The sequence below is a fragment of the Onychostruthus taczanowskii genome, unplaced genomic scaffold (assembly GCF_017590055.1).
Source record: "Onychostruthus taczanowskii isolate IOZ18803 unplaced genomic scaffold, ASM1759005v1 scaffold9, whole genome shotgun sequence".
In the NCBI taxonomy this organism is placed as follows: domain Eukaryota; kingdom Metazoa; phylum Chordata; class Aves; order Passeriformes; family Passeridae; genus Onychostruthus; species Onychostruthus taczanowskii.
In genome coordinates this window covers 12,544,405-12,567,346 of record NW_024506993.1, presented here as the reverse complement: position 1 = coordinate 12,567,346, position 22,942 = coordinate 12,544,405, and the positions used below count along the sequence as shown (strand labels likewise).

The 22,942-nt window shown below is 40.9% G+C and overlaps 1 protein-coding gene across 3 annotated transcripts; it reads left to right on the top strand.

The window, feature by feature from the left end:
* The first annotated feature begins 1,030 nt into the window (after positions 1–1,030).
* CCDC66 (coiled-coil domain containing 66) lies at positions 1,031–22,147 on the top strand. Of its 3 annotated transcripts, none has more exons than XM_041426014.1 (19): positions 1,031–1,092; positions 1,977–2,041; positions 2,796–2,818; positions 3,684–4,101; positions 4,923–5,058; positions 5,228–5,331; positions 6,341–6,459; positions 7,203–7,379; positions 8,137–8,268; positions 10,168–10,418; positions 10,785–10,869; positions 11,792–11,953; positions 13,426–13,573; positions 13,999–14,121; positions 14,630–15,108; positions 16,108–16,145; positions 16,414–16,811; positions 17,096–17,223; positions 21,771–22,147. In XM_041426014.1, exons 1-19 carry the CDS (start codon positions 1,082–1,084, stop codon positions 21,819–21,821), a joined length of 3,048 nt encoding a protein of 1,015 aa, XP_041281948.1. In that variant the 5' UTR covers positions 1,031–1,081; the 3' UTR covers positions 21,822–22,147. The 3 variants fall into 3 exon arrangements, with proteins under 3 accessions (XP_041281948.1, XP_041281949.1, XP_041281950.1); XM_041426015.1 differs by having other exon boundaries at positions 1,036–1,092; positions 14,062–14,121; XM_041426016.1 differs by having other exon boundaries at positions 1,036–1,092; positions 16,414–16,664.
* Positions 22,148–22,942: the final 795 nt, after the last annotated feature.

Sequence of the window (22,942 nt, the reverse complement as noted above, 5' to 3'; positions counted from 1 at the left end):
AGGGACGGGGCGGCTCCTACCGGGACACGGCTCCGAGGCTCGCTGGGGAGCTCCCGGCCTCCGCTCCGGCCCCGGGCAGTGTCCCCCTGGCAGTGTCCCGTCTGGCAGTGTCCCGTCTGGCAGTGTCCCCCTGGCTGTGTCCCCCTGGCTGTGTCCCCCTGGCAGTGTCCCCCGGGCAGTGTCCCCCTGCTCGGCTGCCCCGGCTCTCCCTTCCCTGCCGCTCCCTCCTCTCCGGACGGGACAGCGCGGCCGCCGCTCCCCTCACAGTGCCGGGACACCGGAGACCGCCGTGCCGTCCTCCACCTTCGGCCTCTCGCTCCTCTCCTACCTTGTCCGCTTTGCCCGAACCACACCAGAAAATAAATCAATACGAAATTAAATGATAAAATGGAAATGCGAGCGAGCAGCCGCCGTCCTCCCGCGCAGCGCGGCCGCTCCGGGGGCAGTGGCCGGCTCGGACCCTCCCCACACCGATCTTCTGTCTCCCCCCGCCCGCCCCTCGTTCCCCTGCGTTCCCTCCTGCCTCCGCAGCTGCTCGAGGCCGAGGACAATCCCCCGGCAATTGCTTCGCACCCTCGGCCGGACTGCGAGACCCCATCCCCCAGGACAGGCAGGTGCAGAACCACCGGACCCATGCCCGGCTCTCCGGGCCCAAGGCAATGTGCGGGACTCCATCGGACCCATGCCCGGTGCTCCGAGCCCAAGGCAATGTGCGGGACTCCATCGGACCCATGCCCGGCTCTCCGGGCCCAAGGCAATGTGCGGGACTCCATCGGATCCATGCCCGGTGCTCCGAGCCCAAGGCAATGTGCGGGACTCCATCGGATCCATGCCCGGCTCTCCGGGCCCAAGGCAATGTGCGGGACTCCATCGGACCCATCCCTGGCTCTCCGGGCCCGGGGTACGCGGGACTCCATCCCCCAGCGCTCCCGGCCGCGCCGCCCCGCAGTGCTGCGGGTGCCCATTGGTGAAGGCCCCCCAGCGGGCAGCCAATCGGCGAGCGGCTCCTTCGGCGGGGCGCGGAGCTGAGGGCGGGCGATGCTCGGGGCTCCGCGGCGCTCCGCGGCCGCTGGGCAGCGCCATGAACCTGGGGTAAGGAGCGAGCGGGGCCGGGCCGGACGCGATGGGCCCGGCCCCGCGGAACGCGTCCGTCCCGCGCGGCTGAGGGAGTGGGGGCGATCTGCGGGACAGAGCCGGGGGCCAGCGACCCTTCCCGTTCCCTCGGGACGGGCTCCGGGGAGCGGTGCCCGGCACAGCGCGTTCCGCGGAGCGGGGGCGGCGCGCACCCTCCGCGCCCGCGGCACAGAGCGGGCCGGGCCGGGCTCCGCTCCCCGCAGCGCCGCGTTCGGAGGCGCCCCTCACAGAGCTGCGTGCGAGCTCGAACTGCGCTGGGCTCTTTCACTGTTAACATTTTACAATGAAATGTGAAGATAAGTGATGTTTGGGGCGCTTATCGTCACGCTGGATTGTCCCAGCGCGCCGAGCAAAGAAAGGCACGCGGGTATTGACACTGGCACGTTTTTCTCTTCTCCCGAACGCTTAAAACAGCGCTTGTTCACTTGCGAGGGTGAACTGTTGTGCATGGAAGCACAACTTCCCAGAATGCAGCCCCGCTTTGTGATCAGCGCTGGCGTTCCGGGAGGCTGGGGTAGCGATTTGTGCAGCGCCCAGTTCATAGTGTTGGATTGTTAAATTCTTGAGGCGTATTGCTCTGTGTAACGATACTGAGTGGCACCTTTAAAGATCTGCTTTGCAACGTGGAAAGTTGTAGTAGTTTTTTCAGTGTCAATAAAACTACACCTTCAAGGCGTGTTCATTTCTTTGTTTTAAGTAACTTCTCAAAACGTAGCTTGGGATGTGAAGGACCATCTGGAACAACAGGAATTGTTCTTGTTGTGAATGTTCAAATCTTACCATTATCAGATTACCTAATATTTCAGATTCCTCTCTCTCTCTCTCTCTCTCTCGTTTTGCAGCGATGGACTGAAGCTCGAAACTGAAGTGCTGGATGGAAAGCCTAGGCTAATTTTAGCTGCTTCTGGTATTTTTTTAATTTAATCTTTAAAGCTTCTTGAAGTTAAACCTAATATCCAAGAGACATAAAGCCCAGCTTTCCTGAAATATTTTTGAGATTAGGAAGAATGTTTGTGCATTGTTATTTATAAGTCCTCTCTCTCTGTAGCTCAATTCTCAACAGTAGGTTGATGATGAATAGTCTGTGCACCAGGGAACAGCTGGCAAACAGTCTCCACTGCTTAGCTAGTCATTAAAATAAAAAGTTAAGTGCTATTGTGTATCAACTGGCATGACTTGATAATTTCTGTAACTTTATAGCACGTCACTTGCCAGGATAAGAGAGGCTGAATAACAGCTTAATTTACACAGCATGACATCATTACAATCACATTTTTAAAGCAGCTTCAGTATTTGTGGTAAACATTTCTAATTTTCAATAAGCAGTTTATTTAGGCCAAATCTCACTACTACCATCTGAGACAATTATCAACATAGGTTTTTCCAGTATAAGTGTAAATAAATTCTGTTTCTGTGGTTTGTCAGGCATACGTCTCTGCAATAAATTCCAGCTTTGTGATTTGTCAGACATACATTTCTGTGCAAGTCTACTTTTCCTAACTGTTCTGCATAGTCAGGGCAGATGATATAGGAAAAGTACTTTCCCCCTGATTTACAAAAATCACATTACTAGAGTGTTTTAGTAATTTCTCAAGATTGTTTTTCAGGGACAAGTTGTTATTAAATACTTCTTTCATATGTTTGTGTTTGTTTCCCAAAAGAGAAATCAAAGCCTGCCATGAAGGTAAGTGTAAAATTTTTAGAACACACAAATTCACTATTTGTTAATAGAAAATTTGAGAAATTGAACTGTATAAATACTTGGAAACAGTTATATTTATGAAAGAGAAAGATGTGCTTCTGAGTCTCTTTTAACTTGAGATATTCTGTTATTTCACAGGCTTATAATAGCTGTTCAAAAGGATGAATTCAAAGTTTTGTGACTATTTTTACCTTTAGAAAATGCGTTAATTTCCTTGGCCAAGAATTTAGAGCAGCAGAGGGAATCATCTAAATCAGAACTTTAGAGATCCTTTCAGAGATCTTAAAGGAATTCTGGCAAAATAGAGCTCTGAAGTGTGTTTAATTTCAAGTTTGGTCATACAGGCTGTCTCTGAGTAAACTGCAGTGGGGTGGGTTTGGGAAGGAGAAAAAGCAGAAAAAGGCCCCAATACACAGGAAATAATTACAAGTTTGCACCAAGGACCTTGGAAAGAATAAAACTTAGCTCAGAATGGAAGAATCAAGACTGAAATACTGCTGGCTGCACGGTGAAAACATGTACCTATGTGGAGCCAGGAAACACCTGTTCCCTATTCAGAAACACCAAAGTAAAGCAGAATTAATGCTTGTTAATTCTTTTAAATGTCATGCTACATAAAGTTATTATTCATACTGTCATTTTGAAATACTCATTCAGGTGCTGTGTCCTCTTCCAAAGTTTTTCTGGTGCTTGTGAAGATGTTTCATTAGCTTATGCAGAGTTTCTATTGATGGAACAGAAAAGAAAAAAATGACATTTTCCTTGTTGCTTTAGTCTTGTTTTTATTTGTTACAAATACAGTTTTTTTCCTTATTTAATAGATGGTGAAATCTTTTTGCTTTAACAGATGGGTAATAAAGCCAGAGCCCCTAAACAGGCATTGAGAATAAAGCACACTGGACTCCTTTTGAGGCCAACACAAAATGCTTGTATCAAGCAGGAAAACTTAACAAAACCAAGGAGTGAATCAAGCTTATCAATGACAAAAGGTGAAAAACTGCAAGTTAATAAGCACTCCTCACATGAAGCCACAACTAAAGGTTACTCTTTGATTTTCCAAAGAGATAAGACAAACAGATATCCTGATTCAGAGGATACTAGCATTGTGAAAAAAACTAAACACAAACCTCAAGGCCCACATGTATCAGCTGAAGACTTAAAAAGTTTGGTGTGTTTAACACAAGCACAGCTTCAACAGATTTTGATGATTGTTAAAGAAGGAAGAAGCATCTCTGAGACTCAGAATGAAAAGCAAGAGGAAATGGGTAAGATACCAGCCATTGGATGCATTTGTTCCATGGAAACAGAGTAAAACATGAAAGCTTAACTTGCAGTCAATAATTTCAGGTTATTTGCACATTGTAGAAATTTTACACTTCTGTTGAATGGTCTCAGACAAAATACCATTTGCCATTATGAATGTGACATTGTTACTGGGAGAGCCAAGCATTTCAGAATCATCACAGTAAAAAAGACTGTTAGGTTTCCAGTATTCTGAAGAGCAAACCAGCCAGAAACATTTCACTGTTCCATGCAAAATAAAAACCATTTTACACTGGGGGGTAAAACATAGAACTGCACTGTACCACTACCCAAGGAGAAGAGCCCTTCTGGTTTGTGAAGAGTTCAGGCCTTCCTCTGTGTCTCAAGAGCAGTTCTGGCATTTTCCTGTGGCCAAAGTTGGATATGTGTCTTTTAGCCTAACTGGACTATTAGTGCTGAATAGTATTTTTCCTTTCCCCTCTCCAGTTCTTACAATCAGAAGTGTAAGAACTGTTGTTTATCTTCCTTTATTGCATCCTTCCTCCTTTTGGTGGATGTGTGGAGGGGGTCAGCTTTTGCACCAAGACATCCTGCAATTAATTACAGTCCCAAACTCTGAGCCCTTAGCCAAGAGTAAGCGATTGCTACATCTAGCATTTTAAAAATACCCTGTGAAGGTCTAACTTACGTGCCTTAGGCTGAAAACACTTATGTTAAATTGTGGGGAATCTGAAAGTTTCTGCTGCTCTCAAAGTATTTACTCAAAGCTGAAGCAAGTTTAGTGGCTATATGTACATTTTTATATATTTATGTTCTACCACAGCTACTAATGAGGCATCAGAGGAAAGTGTTATAGCATCACTCCAAAAAGTTTGTGAAGTGTCCCCAGTTCCAGATGAAGCAAACTCTGATTCAGGCAGGAAACAAGAACCACAACCACAGCCAGCACAGAATGTTATGTAGGTACATTTGTGTTACTGTATACAAAAATTGTGTCTCCAATAAAGGTTCATATCATATGTTCTTAATAACATTAATATTTTTATAAATACTAATTAAAAAGTTACCTCTAAAATTTAACAGATAGCTTTCTAGATAAAAATCTTCCCCCTCCTTCCTTTTCTCTAGAAAGGATTCGTGGAAACCTGCTGACTTGTTTAGTACCTTGGGTGAAAGAGAAGGGGAGAAAGCCTTATTGGAATTTAAAAAGACCCAGTGGAAGAAGGAATTAGGTATTTATGATGTATAAAATACATTTTTGATATATTTTTATTACACTCAGGATGCCAAGAAATTTGGTATTCCTCATGCCCTTTTAAATTGACTTAGATCAGTGCAATTGCTGGAAATTGAAAAGAAAATAATAAGTCTCCAAGACAGATTAAGATTCTTGAATTTCAAAAGTTTATGCAAAGATTATAAATTCTTGCAAGAAACACTTCTTTGTCAATTAAATACTATCTCAAATGTATTGTTATGCTTTGTATTTTAGGTGCTACTTGCCAGCAGTTTTGTCACATTCTGACAGTAATTGACAGCCATTATCATTAAAAAATTCATTTGGTTTTTAATGGGAACAGCATCACCCCAGTCTACAAGCATGACTGAGTGTATGAAATTGCAATTTGAACTTGGGAGAGTTTGCAGTCCAGCCCCATCACCAATCAAGGGGAGGCTCTGGAGGAAATGAAAACTGTTCAATACAGTAGCAAATTCTCTCTGACAAATTAAGCTTTTTATGATTCACATGGAGGAGTGCTGTGTTTTGTTTTGAAATTGGATTTAGACCATTTGGTTTCAAGGCAAAACTCCATTGGTTTGAATATGTTTTGAAATTGGATTTAGACCATTTGGTTTCAAGGTTCAATTCTGCATTGTCAGTAGCTTCCATTATGGCTCCATTGGTTTGAATCATATTAATGTAGTTCAAGACTGGTGTAACAAAATGGAGAGAGTTCATATACTTGGTTATTTGTTGGTTTTCCGTGGGAAATTGTTACTCCAGTGTTTTTTAGTCTCCCCAGAGAGACTCCCCACTTACCTCTGCATCCCTGGGCAGATGCCCTCTTTGCTCTTAAGAGCAAGGTCATGAATGATGGTCAGACTGACTGGTGACAAGTCTTGTGTCCATTTCACAGTCCAAGTGACAGGGAAGATGTGCATTACTGTCGTGTTTTCTTGGGTTTTTTTTTAATGTTTGCAATAGGAATTCTAGTAAGAGTTTGGTTTTGTTTGTTTAAGATGAACAGGTAGCACTGAAGAAGAAGCTGAAAGAAACTTTGGAGGGAGAAGTGGGTTATTTCTGGGCCAAACTTGGCAGTAAGAAAACCCCTAAAGTGGAAACACCTGACCCAGACCAGGTAAGACTGTCTATAAACACAAGAGCACAGTTTTCACAGCACTGTTGTAGAACAGTTTAACTTCTAATTCATAGAATATTTTATTTTCTGTACAAATCCTCTAGAATCCAATATTGGTGGTGCTTTAAGCCTTCTCAGGGCATGAATTGCTGCAGCACCCTGGCCCACGCTTACTTGTTGCTCCAGGTCATAACTTTTCAGCTTAAGATCTTTATAGCAGGAACAACCATTTTATGTCTCTCCATTTGGATTCCTGACTAAAAAGTATAAATCTTTTCTTGTTCTGTTTTGGGGAATAGTCTCAAATGTAATTCCTGGCTATATAATTAGATATATGTGACAGCTCATGAACAATGTATTTGACGGCTTAAATAATGAGCATAGCCAATATGACATCTAGCTTTTTAAAACCAGTGTGTTAGATAAATGCATGATATTCACAAGACTCTTCTCCAGTGAAATTTATTGCTGTTAAACAGAAGTTAGGGTTGCATCTGCTATAATTTCTTTTAGCAAAAGCAACTTGCACTTTTTTGTGGCACATTCAGCATTCCTAGCAAAGTTTTGACTCTGTCCTATAAGAATTTGTTTTAATCTACATAATTGATAAATAGTGGATAAAAGATGCTTAGTTAAAAACTTGGGCTGAGGTTTTAATGAACAGCAGCTTCTAGAAGTATAATTTTGTTAACAAACAGAACAGGTGAACTGAATAAGTCTTAAAATGGTCCCTTTGTTTGCAGACAGTGCTTCCAGCTGACACAGTTCATGGCACTGAGGAGAACTCTGCCTGCACAGCTGCTTTAGCCACAGAGGCTGATGGAGTTGCACTGAATGTTCCAAGAGCTCCAGCTGGGCAGTCTTCTGATTTCAGTCCTTCTGACTTTCCAGCTGGCAGTTGCACAGCATTGCCTTTCAGGGTAAGATCTTTAACTGCATGCAGGGTATTTTTACTTATTTATTAACAGCAAATGTTTATCTCAATAAGTTCTTTTAAAACAGAAGAATTCCTTAGACCTTTCTACTGTATATAAATACAAAAATGTCAATGTTTTGAAGACAACACTTCCTTCAAGGCTGATGTGAAGAGCTTTACTAGAGGTGTGACATGCAGTATTAATTAGTTTTGAAGTACGTGCTGAGGAAATAGAGAGGTGGGAGCCTATATAAAACAAATTATATTGATGGCAGAAGGTTCAAGAAGTAGGTCTTAATTTATGGCTGGTAGGCAGTGATTGAAGAGAGTTTTTTGTCAGATGGCATTGGAAATTCTCAGTGCCACTGGAGCTTATTAAATAGTACAGAGATCCCTTAAGCAGAAACAGAAGAATGAAGATGGCAGCTCCTTAATTTGAGACAGATCACTGCTAATTAGGTTGTGGTGCTGAATCTGCCTGGAACATAGACTGAGCAGTGAACCACAGGAAGAAAAAGGGATTTCTGTTCATGATACAAATAAGTAGGAGTGAGATGGAGTGGCTGATGGTTTAACTTACAGTAATATTCAGAATTCATCTTTCTATTAGCAGTCAGATACTTGCTACAGTTAAAAAGTCCCATCCTTTTATTGTGCTAGAGAAAGACCCAGTTTTGCGGAGCTTTCTGCCAAGTCCTTATTATGTGACTAGAGAAGATACTTAATTTTTTGTAGAAGAACTAGCAGTTATCTTATTTCAGGAAGCTGTGCCACAGGAGAGACCTTTTAGTGCTCTGAAACATGAGCAACAGAAGAAGTGGCTTGAAGAGTTGGACAAGCAGAAGGAAGAAGCTAAACTACGAAAATTAGAAGAAAAACTTAATTCATCAAAGGTATCTGTGGTTTAGAGGAGTCCTGATTTTTGTTTTAAGAAATAAAAAATGGAATTAGTGAAGTGGCAACAAAAATGGAATTTTGTGCAGCATGTCTAGGTTTTCACCATAAGGATGCACTTACTGAACATGGAGCCAGTGGCTGTTCAGTATTTCAGTGATGTGTTTGAGGGCTTGCTGCAGGGAGGGAGACAGTGAAAATCGGGGAGGAAATAAAACCCTCTAGCACTATATTTGAAGTGAGAGAGAATCAGGCATTACTTTATTTTCTGGCCGGGATGTGCCAAGGAAAATGTTCCAAAGATACGTTTGTGCAGGATTTTCCCCCCTACTTTATACGGTCAAAACCCATAGAGATGAACTGTTTTTAGGTTAATTGGGCTAGAGTTGAGCAACCCCCAGTATTCAGTTTGCCACTGGATCCTAATCTCCTTGCCTCCAGTGTTAATTAGATTTTCATTCTTACCAGATGTCTCCAATTCTGCCAAAGGCAGCATCTGAGGGTAGATGTTTTTTAGATGACCACTAATGTTTTGTTGATGTTCCGTTGATGGCCTTTTATCTTTCTGGGTATCTTTGGGCTACTCCTTGTCTGTTGCTGAGTTCAGCCCATCTCCTTAGAGTGATGCTACAGCTCCTAAAAATATCAAAAAAATTCCTTTTCCTCAAAGCCAAGTCAAGCCCAACTAGAGAGACAAAATAAAAACTTACAAGTTACATTGTTTTCAGCAGTAGTAGTTTCTTTCTCTTTTCCACTATATGTAGAAGAATTTGGGTTGGTGGTGTAGAGACCACGGCTAGATGCTTTGGAAAAAGAAAATTTGCATAGACTACAGGAGGTGAGAAAAGAGAAACCGAGTACAATGTGTCACAGCGATGGCAAAATCCTGGTTGTAGATTTATTTTTTTTTTTAATACACATACACACTCATGCAGCTATAAAAAAGTTTAAAAGCAAGTACTTTTCCAGAAAGTTAGGAAGAAAATAGCCTTACCTTTCTTTACCCCCAAAGCTAGCCTTGTTGCCAGGGGTGGTTACAGACCTGCACAGGCTTCCTGTGTAAATGGAGTTTTTACTGTGTAAGGGAACACAGCTGGGATATGTTTCTTCATTAGCTGCCTTGTTGTTAATTGGGTAGGTGTGCTGTGAAAGGAGGGCTGCAGGCACCAGGGAGTGACCCTTTCCTTTTTTTCATGAAAATGTAGTAGCAATATGTTTGTGCTGACCAGGTGTTGGCGTTCAGAAACACATAATCACAGAATGATGATATGCAGCTGCTTTTATTGAAGGGCTCTGGGTGCCAGGGGTACGGACACAAATCTGACTCCCACGTGGGTTTGGGATGAACACGTTTTTATACCCTTATCGATATATAACTACATATTCATAATTAAACTTATATTGTTCTGTTGTATACATTGATTTCATCAAGCGTGGATTCTTGTAATTTCCATCAAACCCCCCAAACATCGTTTCTCATGATTCCTGTTGCAAAAAAAAAAAAACAGACATCACATTTAACAATCATATAATTTATCATAGTCATTAAATGATTATACAGGTGCAGTTTCACATGATCCAGTAAAGCCTTACGTTTTCCCAGGGCCCACCAGGCCCAACCTTTCTTTCCAACTCCCCTGAATATCCCATGATTTTAGAAACATTTTATCCCTATACTATCACAGGTATGGATCAGCATTATAATCTGTGATTTGACTTGCATTTTAATTGTCTTCTCACTTAAGGAATTAACTGCTGTCTGCATTACAGCTTTTCAGATGTTCCTGGTGTACAAAATGTGTATTGTCTGTTTTATTAACTACACTTTACGCTTTATAGACACAATGTAACTTTTTTTTGTTTTTTGTTTTTGTTTTTGTTGCTTGATACTTATTTAGGCAGAAGAGCATGACAGATGGGAAATGCATTTTGATTCTTTTAAGAAGCACTTTAATACTAATGCACAACACCCCTTAAATGGAATGCACGGAAAGCCTGAAAGTCTTTCCTTGTCACCTGACCCCAAGGACCAGACTGCTTTCATTCACCCTTTGTCCCCTGCAGCTTTAGGCAACCTCATGCCCTTGCAGATGGGAACTGCAGAAAAAGCTACTAAAAATTGTGCTTTGGAACAAAGTCAGAGAGTCAGGTGAGTGAGCTTTGTAAGGGTAATTCTTTTCCCAGCCAGTACATTTATGGTACTGCCTCAGAAAAAAAAAAAAAATTCACATTCATTTGGCTTTTTTTTGGTTTTTTGTTTTTTTTTTTTAAATACCTTTTGTTTCACTGTTGAAAGAAACGAGTGCTGCCAATGTTTATTAATGAAATTTACTGCAAATAACCTTACTTTGTTCCTTAATGAAAAGGATTTCCTAATCTATGAATTAATTTCTATATTAATTTATAATTAACAGAATAACCTCAATATGAAAATGCAGTCTAACTGATTCTAATTAAGAAAGGCTTAAGGATTATTTTGTCATGATTAGAAACACTGACATGTCCCTGTGTTCAGTTTCCTCCGCTCCATGACGGCTCTGCTGGACCCTGCACAGATCGAGGAGAGGGACAGGAGGCGGCAGAAGCAGTTGGAACATCAGGTACACTTGGGTTTTAAAGCCTCACACGTGTTTAATAAGCAGACAGGATGAAAGGTATTAAATCTCATGAATAAAGCATGACATTTAATACCACAACCCAGGGAGGCACTTGACTTTTACACTTTAGATGACATGGGCATTATTCGGCAGTGTTTCCTTCAGTCAGACTCCACAATTCTCTTTCAATATTTGCACAAGATTATTGCATTTCTGTTACTGAATTCCTGCCTCAAAAAAAGGCACAGTTCAGCCCTTAGAGCTCTAGCAGGTTTGTGTGTATTTTCCTTCAGTCTCCACTGTTATAAGGAGGAGAAAGCTGATATTTACAGATTCCCACTCCATGAACCTCTAGTTTTTTATCTACTTCACTACCATTTACCTAACCTCTGTGGCACCCTAACAATGTGTGTCTCTGTGCTGGTGTGTCTCTAGCACGGTGTGAAGAAGTCTCAATATAAATGTAGAGCCTGTTCTGGACATGCTGTTACTCTGCTGGATCAAACTCCTGGATTAGCAGGAGCTTTTTCACCAATAAAGTGAAAATCAGACCTTCATTTCTTTACAAGAAAAAAAAAAGTATTTTCTAAAACATAAAAAGCTCCTTTTTTTCGCTGGATTAGCAGGAGCTTTTTCACCAATAAGGTGAAAATCAGACCTTCATTTCTTTACAAGAAAAAAAAAAAAAGTATTTTCTAAAACAAAAAAAGCTCCTTTTTTTCTATCTGAGTATTTCAGACTGCTCAATTGGGCTGGTGGTTTTCCAGAAACAAAACCAGGAGTATTTGAAATAAATTGTCTTCAGGCTTTTTTTTTCACTTGTCCAAATCCAATCCTACACATATACCAAAATACATTAATAAATACCTTACAATATGTTAATGTTCTATCTTTTACTTTGTCCTTTTTTTTCTGATCCTGCCAGAAAGCAATAATGGCTCAGGTGGAAGAAAAACGGAAGCAGAAACAACTGGAGGAAGAGCAGAGAAAATGGGAAGAGCAACAGGAAGAACTGCGCCTGGCACGAGAAAAAGCACAACTGCAGAAACAGTTTGAAGAAGAAATGCTGAAACAAAAACAAAAGGAGGTGGGGTTTGCATTATCTTTAATGCAGATAACACTGAATTTTGAGGAAATAACACTGAATTTTGATAACACTGAATAACACTGAATTTTGAGGAAAATAGTTCTTGTTCCTTACTTACAAAATTTTGCTCATCATTTTGAAAATGAAAGCTATCCAAAATGTAGACTTTCTTAATAAATATACAACACCATACAAGAATAAGGCCAGATTCTTTTTTTGAACAAGGGCCTTTTCAGGAAGAGAAATTATAAGAAATGGCAAAACCAGAAATGTAGTTGTAAATAGTGCAGAAACATCCATTTTAAAATGCAAATTTAAAATTAAAAAATATCTTGAAGTATGTGGTCCATTTCTTGTTATTGGTAACTTGGTGCTTTTAAGGTGCTTCAATACCATGAAGTTCATCCAAGTGAATGTGCTTTCAGTCTGAATTTAAGACTTAGGATATAGTCTGGAAAAGGCATTTTAAAAGTCATTCAAGTTCTCCATCTTTTTCCTGCATAGCTGTTGCTGAGCTTTACACAGTGCTTTCATATAAAAGTTAAACCAAAGGTACATTTTGACCTTTGGTAAATACAGATTTTGCATTTCTATCTCTCCTTTAACCCCTGTGGAAAGTTAAACACTTGGTCTGATGTTTTGTTCTTCCTTTTGGCACAGTAGAGCTATTACTGTTTCTTTCCTCTTTGGAGCAGTAGCAGATTCCATGGTGTCATAAGACAAGGTGATTCCAGAAACAGACTCCAAAGCCTGCAGAAATGTGGATTGCTGATTTCTCTGCATTTTCTGGATGAAGTGTGTGGCATCTGCTTGTAGATGCTTAAACAGACTGGTTCAGCATGGGGAAAGTCATCCTCTGTAATTGCTCAGCTCCTTTGAAACATGTCACAGCACCAGTTGTTCTTTCCAACTGCAAATGCAGGAGGGAGCAGGACAGGCTGCTAATAGCAGTTGGGAAATGAGATTTTCCTTGGCCAAGTCTCCTGCACCTTGAACCCCTGAGTCAGGGAACTGTAACCCCCTGACATTTGCTGGGGAGCTTGTACTGTCTCCTTCCTGTGCAAGTAGGAGTGGGGTTTATTGATTTTGTTTGGGCTCCTTTGATTTTATTAAACCATATGTTACAGGAAGTCACAGATGGCTGACATCAGATGGCATCTAGAAAAACATGAATTTATTAGAAGGGAAATAAATATCCAGATAACTTGAAGGATATAAATGCTCATTTTTTAATGCTAAGACTGAAGATGTTTCATTAGTACAGCAGAGGTTCTGAACTTATAATAATAGAAATTATAGCTTACATACTGTACTTACTCAACTAGTTTTAGTTTTGAAATAAAATACTTTCCCTAAATAAAAATACATATAAACATTGAGGATTATATGGTCATTAAATAATCCAACTGATTTTATTCTCAAAATAAATAATCACATATTTACCTTTTTTTTTTTTTTTTTTTTTTTTTAAGGAGCTTGCAACTCTTAAAGCCAAAGAGCTTTATCAGACAATGGAGAAAGCTCAGGAGTTAGCCCAGGGATCAAGACAAGACCAGCACATTCCAGACTTGGCTCAGAAGGCACATGACATTTCAGAACTTCAGAACAGTCTTGGTGGTGGCAAGTATTAGTCTTACACTCAGTTTTCCTCTCCTTTAGTGGTTAAAAGCAAGATGTTTATAGGATTGGGGTGGTTTTTTTTTGTTTTTGTTTCCCTGTCTGCATTTGGGTCACAAACCAAATTTCATTACAATTTATTTACCTTTCAAACAAATCTAAGTGTTAACTCCTCTGGAGAATATTGTGTTTTAATAAGTTTCAAATACTGTATTACATAAAGGAGGAAATGCAGAGATATTGGCAGGAATGCACAGGAATATTCAGGCCTGTGTGCTGTCAGATTTCCAGTGGAAGAGGGAGAGTATTGGGATTTGGACCAGAGCTCTCAGTTGCTTTGAGCTCTAAACCACAACAGTCTGATAACTCTGTAACATAGTTTAAATTGAACATAGGTTACTAAATGGAACAACTCTACCACTTTTCAGGTGATAGAGAGTTGGACAACTGTAATTCTGGCATTTCAGCACAAAGTACTGCTTGCCCTGCAGGTGTGGAGAGCCCCCCTGAGCAGCAGGCCTCCCCTCGGAAGGACACGGCGGTGCAGACAGGTACAGAGCCCACGCCCGAGTTACTCTGACAGGGGGGGCTTGTTTGTCAAACTGAGCCAAATCACTGACACTCACAGGGAATAAAGCTAGGGAGAAATACCTGCACAGACACTGTCATGTTGGTGTGTCACAGGGTACCACTTCAATCCTCTATTTATCGCTATTTATTCTTCTAAATAAATGATATTTCTGTGTAGCTGTTACTTACCAGTTACAAATCCCATAGTCTGGAATACTGTGTCAATTTAGGGTCACAAGCCACATAGGTCCAAATTTTTAAGGTAACTTGATTTGGTCTCCAGTCTTCTGTGTCTTATCCCTTCCTCACTGAGTTTGCTTCTACAGGTCCTATCTGTCTTACAAAGAAAAAAAAGAATAAAAAAGCATTATAAACCTGTAGCAGCCATTTTTAAAGTAAAATAAGTAATGGTAGATTGATACATATACAAAAGTCAACAAAGTAATTTCAATAGCTCAGACTTGGAGTCAAAATATTTTTTTTTTTTAGATTGCTTTAATACTTCAGCATACATGGGATCAGCTGAGGAAAGAACTGCATGTTGTGAATCACCTGATATTTCCATAGAATATAAAGAAATCTCTAACAGCAAAAAATACCAGAAGGAAATTCAGTATATGGATAAAAATAAACTTCCAGGAAAAGGGACCAGTGGTATTTACAGTGATCTATATGAACAATATGCAAGAAAAGAAAGGCACATTAAATCTTCCGAAAAATACAGCAAAAGACCTGACTGGAACATAAACAAGCCTGGGAAAAGATACATTCCAGCCTCAGAAAGGTACCCTGAACCTCTGCAGAAACAGAGGGAGGAGAACAAGGTGCGCCGCCAAATGGAGCTGCTGCAGCTGGTGGAGAGGAACAGCCCTGGGCAGCTCAGTGCAAGGAGAGGGGGGCACTCAGCCAGGTCTCTCTCACCTCGGGAAGAAACAGCTGTGAAGAGCAAGGGCCACAGAGGCAGAAAGGTGGGTCACTGGCTGGCCTTTGAGAACAAGAATGTGTTTTTAAAACTTTTGTTCCTCACCGTTTTACCTGTGTGGGAATTCAGTTGTGTAACTGGAGCACTGAAATTCTCCTATTGCTCATCCTTGTGTCAGCACTCTGTTGTTCATCAGGAGCAGAAGAACATACTCAGATTTTGTGACTGAGTTTTTACTGTTATTTCAGTCTTCCAAAGTGTTGATTCCTTTTCACTAACACTGATTCATGATGTAAAAAGAGAGCTTAAACGAAAGCAGTGTGCAGGACACAGTGACATGACTGACTTTCTCTTTTTTGTCCAGTCATTTTGTTGTGCTGACAGGTGAGGTACAGCAGCACCTGCTCAAAAACACTGTTTATTTCTGCAAAGAATATGGATTACTGGGGCTGTGCTCCATTGCCACAGAAATGCATCCTTCTTAGTGGAGTCATTCTCCATTTGGAGGAAGCATTATATCAGCAGAGCTGGATTACTGGGGCTGTGCTCCATTGCCACAGAAATGCATCCTTAGTGGAGTCGTTCTCCATTTGCAGGAAGCATTATATCAGCAGAGTTTGTGGCTGGAAAAAAGTATTTTGAAGAATATACTATCAAATATATTTTTGGCTTCTCTCTTGCCCTCTCTCTCACACCTTCAAATAACAAAACTCTGGACCTTTCCTTTAATATCTTGGATTGAACCTTTCAAGTTTATAAATCCCTATGTTCCAAGGACAGGAGAACAGACATAATATTTTTGATAGTGCTTAGAGCTGCCAAAGACAGAAACTTAGAGTAAATCCTCCTGTATTTTGTTGCTTTATTTCATGGGCACTACAAGTCTCTTAAATGCAAATCTTTGATAAATACCCTTCTCCTGAACCCAGGTCAAACAAGTCCTTTTGGAATTTCAGAACAAACTTTCTCTGAAAAATCAAAGCTTTTAATATAAAAAACACAGAGTTTTTTTGTTTTACTTTTGATTTTTTTGGTTTTCTCCTAGGAAGAAAAATTTCATAAGAATCACTTGGATGAAGAAAGGTATGTCAATACTCTGCACTAATGAAATGTAGGAATACATTATTACTGAAATGCCCTTGCTTTTGTTTCCTCATTTTTTAAAAGAATTTAAGATATATCTAATTGTCTACTATTAAAAAGACACAAGACCATACAGATTGCAGGTATAAAAGCAGAATAAATAACCAAAAATCTTGTCCTTCAAAGATTCTTAGTCTCTGTTATTTGAGAAAATCACATTACTGAAGCATTGTTCGAGCTTTTTAATAACTTCAATTGTTCCATACAGATCCGAATCACCGCCTGTTCCAGCAGTTAGGAACACATTACTCCAAGTCCAACAAAGACAGATGCGAGCTTCCCATTTCCCGGCGTACAGCCCGCGCTGTGGAAGGGAGAAGGAGGGCCGGGCAGGCCCCCAGCACGGGAGCAGCCCCGCCGCCGCCCCCGCGAGCCCTCCGCCGGCGCGCTTCGTGCCCTACGTGCGCACCCGCCAGGTTTTGTGCCTGCCCCCCGAGGCACCGCCCAGCCACCCCCACGGTACTGCCGGCATCCCGGGAGAGCGGAAAGCTGACCCTGCGCTGCTGCTGCTTCAGCCCAGCCCCTCGCTGCTTTTCACTGCATTGCGCACTGACCTCTCTGTGTCGCAGCAGCGCACAGGAAGGCTGTGCAACCGAGTTATATTCGGTATTAAAAAAAAAAATCAAACCACAGTTTTAGAAAATCAGCAAAGCAACAAATGTGTTATCAATTTTTTGTTTGTTTACCTTTCATGAAGTATGACTGCGCTTTCTTGCTTTGCTGTATAGAGATTGGTTAGGAATCTAAGTGTTGTTTGATTTAAAAATAGAGATTATAATCTCGATAGCAACCAACCCCTGATTTTCATAAACTTTCAAAATCTGCTGCTTCAAAATAAAAAGAAAATTAATAGAGTTTCGTTAACTGATTTGATATACGTTTCCTTTTAGATTCTTACCAAATGCCACGACAGATTTTTAGCTCAGATCATGTTAGAGATCCTCTTCTAAATCCTGATGCAGTTACAATCAGAGAGAGACAACAAGAAATTCTCAAAGGATTGTCAAAATTACGACAGGTAAGTAGAAATTTATTGGCTAACTGTGCATGTGTATGTGTGTGTATATATATATATGTATACTGAAGTAAAAATTATCACATCATTATCTTTAATTCTGTTTCCATAATTTGATTTGTATTTTGGGCCCTGTCCTCTACTTTTGTTCCATTTTACTAGTTTTGTTTTTCACGTCTTGCTTCCATCTTTGGACAGTCTTTACAGAGAGAATATGGACTCCTTAGTCCTTAAATTAGCTCTGAAACAGTGAAGTGCCTGAGCAAACTTGAAACCAAGAGAAATTACTTTGTTTGGTGTCCAGGTTTCTGTGGTTAGGGTTGTTTATAAAGAATGTATCAGTTTCAAAAGAGCAGACACTAGAACCTTGTTAATGAGGTTTCCCCTCTGCTGTTCCCAGGTTAGGACAGAACCTGGGTTGGTGGGGTGGTCTCATGTCAGGCCTGGAAAAGTACTGGAATTTGGAAACTGGAAGTATGAACACTTAAAAAATCCTTCCAAAACACCTGCTACTTGTTAGCATGTAAAAAGAAAACTCAGGATTTGTCAATCAACCAGGTTTTCTGATAAAAAAAATGAAAATTAGCTTAATGCCACAGACACACGAGCTCCTGAGATAAAAGGCTTTGTGTTTGTGTACGTTGTTCTCTCTGTAGTCAGGCACTGGTAATGGCATCTGGTTATCAAAGCCTGAGTGAACTGGACCTGTTGGCAGCAAGGTGTGGCCACAGCCACTGAAGCCACAGGTCTGGACATGCACGTGAGCACTTCTCCTTTGTGCTTCTAAATGGCCTGACAGACCTGCAAGACAAAAAAGTATTTCCTTCAGGCTTGCCTTTTCATTGTGAAGAACCTGAAAATAAACATGTACCACTATCTTCCCTTGCTTTTGAATGGGTCCAAACTAAATGTACCTTATTGCTAGCAACAGGATTTTTCTCTGCTTTCAGAGAGGAAAATTTCATAAATAATCAAAGGGAAGAAAATCTGACAGTGAAGCAAAACAAAATTAACAGTACTTGAGGCTGTTGACTACCTGTTGTGCTTTAGAAAGACAGAAGCACTGCCTGTACACTGTGAGAAACGAAGCCCACTCTTAAATTTTTAAGAGTTTCAATAAATGATAATAAGGGATAAAGCAAAAGTTAGAGGCCTGAGTGCTTGGCAAAGCTAGTGGCACACCCACTTCCTCAGCTTACAGTCTTTTATACTGTTACAGTTGCATTGCTTCCTCAAATGCCTGCAAATTTATTTTGAGCTCATTGACTACAATCTTGCTTCAAAGTTTTGCAGCATTTGCACAATTCAATAGTTGCAGATGTCAGCAGTCTAGGGTGGTCTTTGGATGCCACTTTTAGACTTGGTAGTTTTCCTGTTAGGGTCTTCTGCTCTCCACTTTATGCTGTCTTAGATATACATTTTGCAATAGCCAGCATATCTTAAAATACATCTTGTGAAAGCCTTGCTTTCCCTGTTACACTGCCCACAAATGATTACAAATGCTATCACACTTGAAAAGCAGTTTAAAACTTTCAATAATTATTTGCAAACAATTAAAATTTAATAATGAAAGCAAATAAATTGTAGCAAAAGTGAACTTCTACAGAGCCATTTATAACATACCCACAGTCCTTCAGTGGTAGGTAAACTCCTTGTGCAAAAAAAGGTTCATGACTCTCCCCAGGTCAGTAAGGAAAGTTGTGACCCAAGAACACTGAAAGGCTGTCAGTTTCTAACAGCTACTACATTGATTTCACTGGGTCTGGTGTTCCCCACTGCTCATTAACATCTTTGTTAAATATCTACGGCTTTTAAGTATTTTGGCTTCTGATCCAAAGGAATCTACTCCCCAGCAGGTACTGTAAAGACAGCTTTACTGGTGCCAGGGGTGTGCAGGGGTCAGCACACCCATCTGCACACCCCACTGCTATTCATTTCACACCAGCTTTTATACAAATCTGACACCAATCCCTGCCACTTACTTATCTTGGAGTCCCAGATCTGGGGGTTGGGGCCTTACATAACTTGTGGTTTTGTTATCTTCAGCTTACAAATACAACACACCATTCCAATCTAACACAAATAACTACATCTTCTTTATGACACAGAGATCTTCACATTAGACTTATGAGCCACTTATACCTATTTCACTGATTACACTCTAGTTCCATATCTGTTCTAGCAGAACCTATGACTTTGCATCTATACTGTTTTCTGCTGGTACTTTGGGAGTTTTCCACTCATTATCACTTCCAGCTGGCCAGGGCCAGGTCCTTGTTTGGGAAGCAGTTGCAGTTATCACTCCTAGCATAGGGCTAGGTCCCTCCTTGGGAAGCAGTTACAGTTTGCAGTAGCCAGCCCCTAGGTCCTGCTGGTTCACCTTGCTGAGACAAGTCCATGTTCTGTATTTCACTTCACTTACCAGTGGCATTTTGTTGAGTGAAGTCAGATTCAAGGTACAGCTTGATCCATGTGCTTGCTGAGGCTAAAAAACCCTGGTTATGTAAACAGGTTAAAGTTGGCAAGCTCAGGGAAGCCACGTGAACTTATTTCGCAGTGGCTAAAAAGTAACAGGTTAGTGTTTCAGTAGGTCTTGATTCTGCAAGAGAGTTAACTCAAAACATGTGGAGTTTCTTTTGAAATACCCTGCCAGCTGCAGAAGGCATTTAGGACATGAGCTGTTCAATTTCAGTATACCAAAGTATTGTACTCCTCCTGATGTACAGATGACACCTGCTCTGCATCAGTTATTTCACTGAGAAGGTATGAACAGTGCAGGATTTTGTCTGAAATACAAAAAGCTGAGTTTTCTGTTTCAGAAGAGAATCTAGTCTTGCCCTTCTACATTTATATACACACATCTGGAGTGGCTTTATAGTTTCAGTCTACATACATACATAGCTGTATTTACAACATATGAAGCCATTGTTTTGTTTGGGGGAATTCACATAATAGTCACATAATTTCGACCAGTCTTTAGTCTTTGAACGCCACACTGAGCCAGTGATAAATACAGCTGTGCTGGTGCAGTAAGAGCCCAGTGGGACTGGCTGACCCAGGGAAAGGAGGAGGGAGGGCGAGTCTGCCACTGCATTTGCTACAAGACAGCAAATCTCTTCCTATGTCCCAGGTCACAGCAGGTATAGGAACTAGCAACAGACTCTCTTTCCTCACTGAAATCAAAAGTCAGTGGATAAGCCAAGCAAAGTGAATTATTTGTGAAAAAGAAGGTACAAAGTTTAAGAGGACTCGCCCCCAGGTCAGTACTACCAGAGCAGCCCATTGTTCCTGAGGCAGCAGCACTGCCAAGGGCTGCAGGTGACAATGGCTGGGTGGGGACACACCCCCACGGCTCCCTGGGGAGCTACTTCCCATTGCTGAGCCCCTTTCCAGTACCTGTGCAACCCTTCTGATAAACACTCAGCTGCCAACTTTCAGGGTTACTTGTTCCTCAGCTCTTGGTCTATTTCGGGCACTTTAATTTATAACTTGGTTTTGTGACATGCTTCTAAATGCAAAAAAATGCTCTGCAAAAATACTAATTATTGACACAGAGACTGAAAACACTGACCCATTAAGAGAAATAAGCAGATCCTGTTGATTAATTAGAAAGCAATTTATTAAGTGATTGAAAGTAGGCTCCTTAGAAGGAGCCAAAGTGAAGTCTTACAGGCTGCTTTACTGACTTTGTTTGGTGCTACCAGGAATCTGTGTCTAAATTGCTGTAGGAGCTGCAGCCTTGCATTAGGTCTGCACTGAGCTGTGCCAGCAGCCTGTAACTCTTATCTTTGAGAAAGGCCTTGTAACTTTGAGAAAAATAATTACCTTTTCTTTTTTTTAAATACCAAGCTTCTACAGTATCAAATTATTTCTGATAAGTCTAAAATAGATGGAGAGCAAGGGGCCAGATGCATCAATATATATGATCCTGTAATTACAGTAAAAAAACTTTTAATTTATGCACATACTTGTCATAGTTCTATCATGTATGACTTGATAGACAGGGATACATTTCCAGGAGGTTTTTTGTGACAGGCTTTCTCTGTCGTCAGTACTTACAAGAACCATTGCCACAGCAGGAACCTCAAACCTTTTGACAGGTAATCTGTGTCTCCTGCAATGCCAGACACTGCTCTGGTTCCAGTGGCCCTGCTGCCCTTGCTCTGAAGGGTATTACTTGTGTTAAGGCCAAAAGCCAACACCCATCAGGGTTTTGGGTTCTGCTTCATTCAGGAATTCACTATACTGCAAATGCTGAGGCAGTGCACAAAGGGATGAGAAAGTTCCATTTCATACAGTGGAAAAGTCCTTTTCTCCTCTGCATGGTCATCCCTGGAAACTGGCCTGGCCTCCACTCCAGTCACACTTCAAAGGCTGCTGCAGAAGTTCCCTCTTCCCTGAGTCTGTGAGGCTTTACTGTTTTTTCTGAAGTTGTGTACTTAAAAACCATTGGGCCTTAACAAGGAGATTGTTTTGAACTATGAAACAATGATGCTATCTTGGTTCAGGATGCAGAGAAGACAGAACATTCACATTTGCATTTATTTCAGGGCCTCCTGCAGAAGCAGAAGGAGTTGGAGAACACTTTGATTCCACTGTAGCTCAAGAGAACTTCATGCCACCGTTTTGAGAGGTGCATATGAACGTTCTGAATCCTTAATATGGAAATGCACAGCACTTTGCTACTGTAATTAATTACAAACCACCTCTAGCTTTTTTATGAAAATTAAATTATGAGAATTTTGATAGACTACAGGGTCATGTTACATTTTATATTGAAGATATTTAAACTTAAGATGGTTTGTCTGTTTAGGAATGGTTTTCATGCTACATGAAGACAAGTGTCAATTTAATATAAACCACCAAAAACATGGAAGAAAACTGTTATATGGGTTTTTATAGAACTCAGTGTGTGAATTTTGATAAATAAAAAGATTAAGATGCATTCTGAATGGCTTTAGTTATCTTTGTTGCTATTTTTAACTATACAAAACTGCCTGTATTTCAATATTCAGCCACCTTTCAGCCTTATACAGTGAGTATCAACTCAAGTACTCCCAGATTCGAAGACCACAGTTCATCACACAGTCTGGTACAATTAATGGATAAAAGGCAGTTCTGTTTTCCAGAAAAATTATTTGTCATGCTTGGGGGGAGGGTAAGAGGTTTTACACTAGTCTGGTACTGGTTCTTAACTTGAATAAATCAATCCACTGTTTCTAGAGGGAAATAATCAACTTTAGGCAAAAGTCTATGGGTTTTGCTTGTTTTTAAAAACTGCCCTTTTTAACCAGTAATTTTTTCCCAACTAATTTTGTGGATTTAGAGTTATGTAGTTTCAAACACTCACCTGGTACCAAACAGCACATCCCAGAGAAAAGCACTAAAATCAAATTACAACCAGGAAGTCCCCCAAACACAGACTTTAGAGAACCTGAAGATGAGCACTAAAAGCCAGGAGTCTCAGCAAAGTGAGCAATGCAGCTACTCCACAGCTGCTCCCTGGGGCTGCTGCCTGTGGAAGCCTGAGGCAGAACAAAATGAGAGAATCGCTGAGGGGGAAAAGGTTGGTAACTCAGCAGATGTGAAATTTAAAAGACAGGATTAAGAAACAGATAAAATTGTACTTACCCCAGTGCCAGTTCACAAAACAAACAAACAAAACCAAATTTTAAAAAAAAAACCCTGAAAGCCTCAGGAATCATTAAGCTGAAGTGGGAGA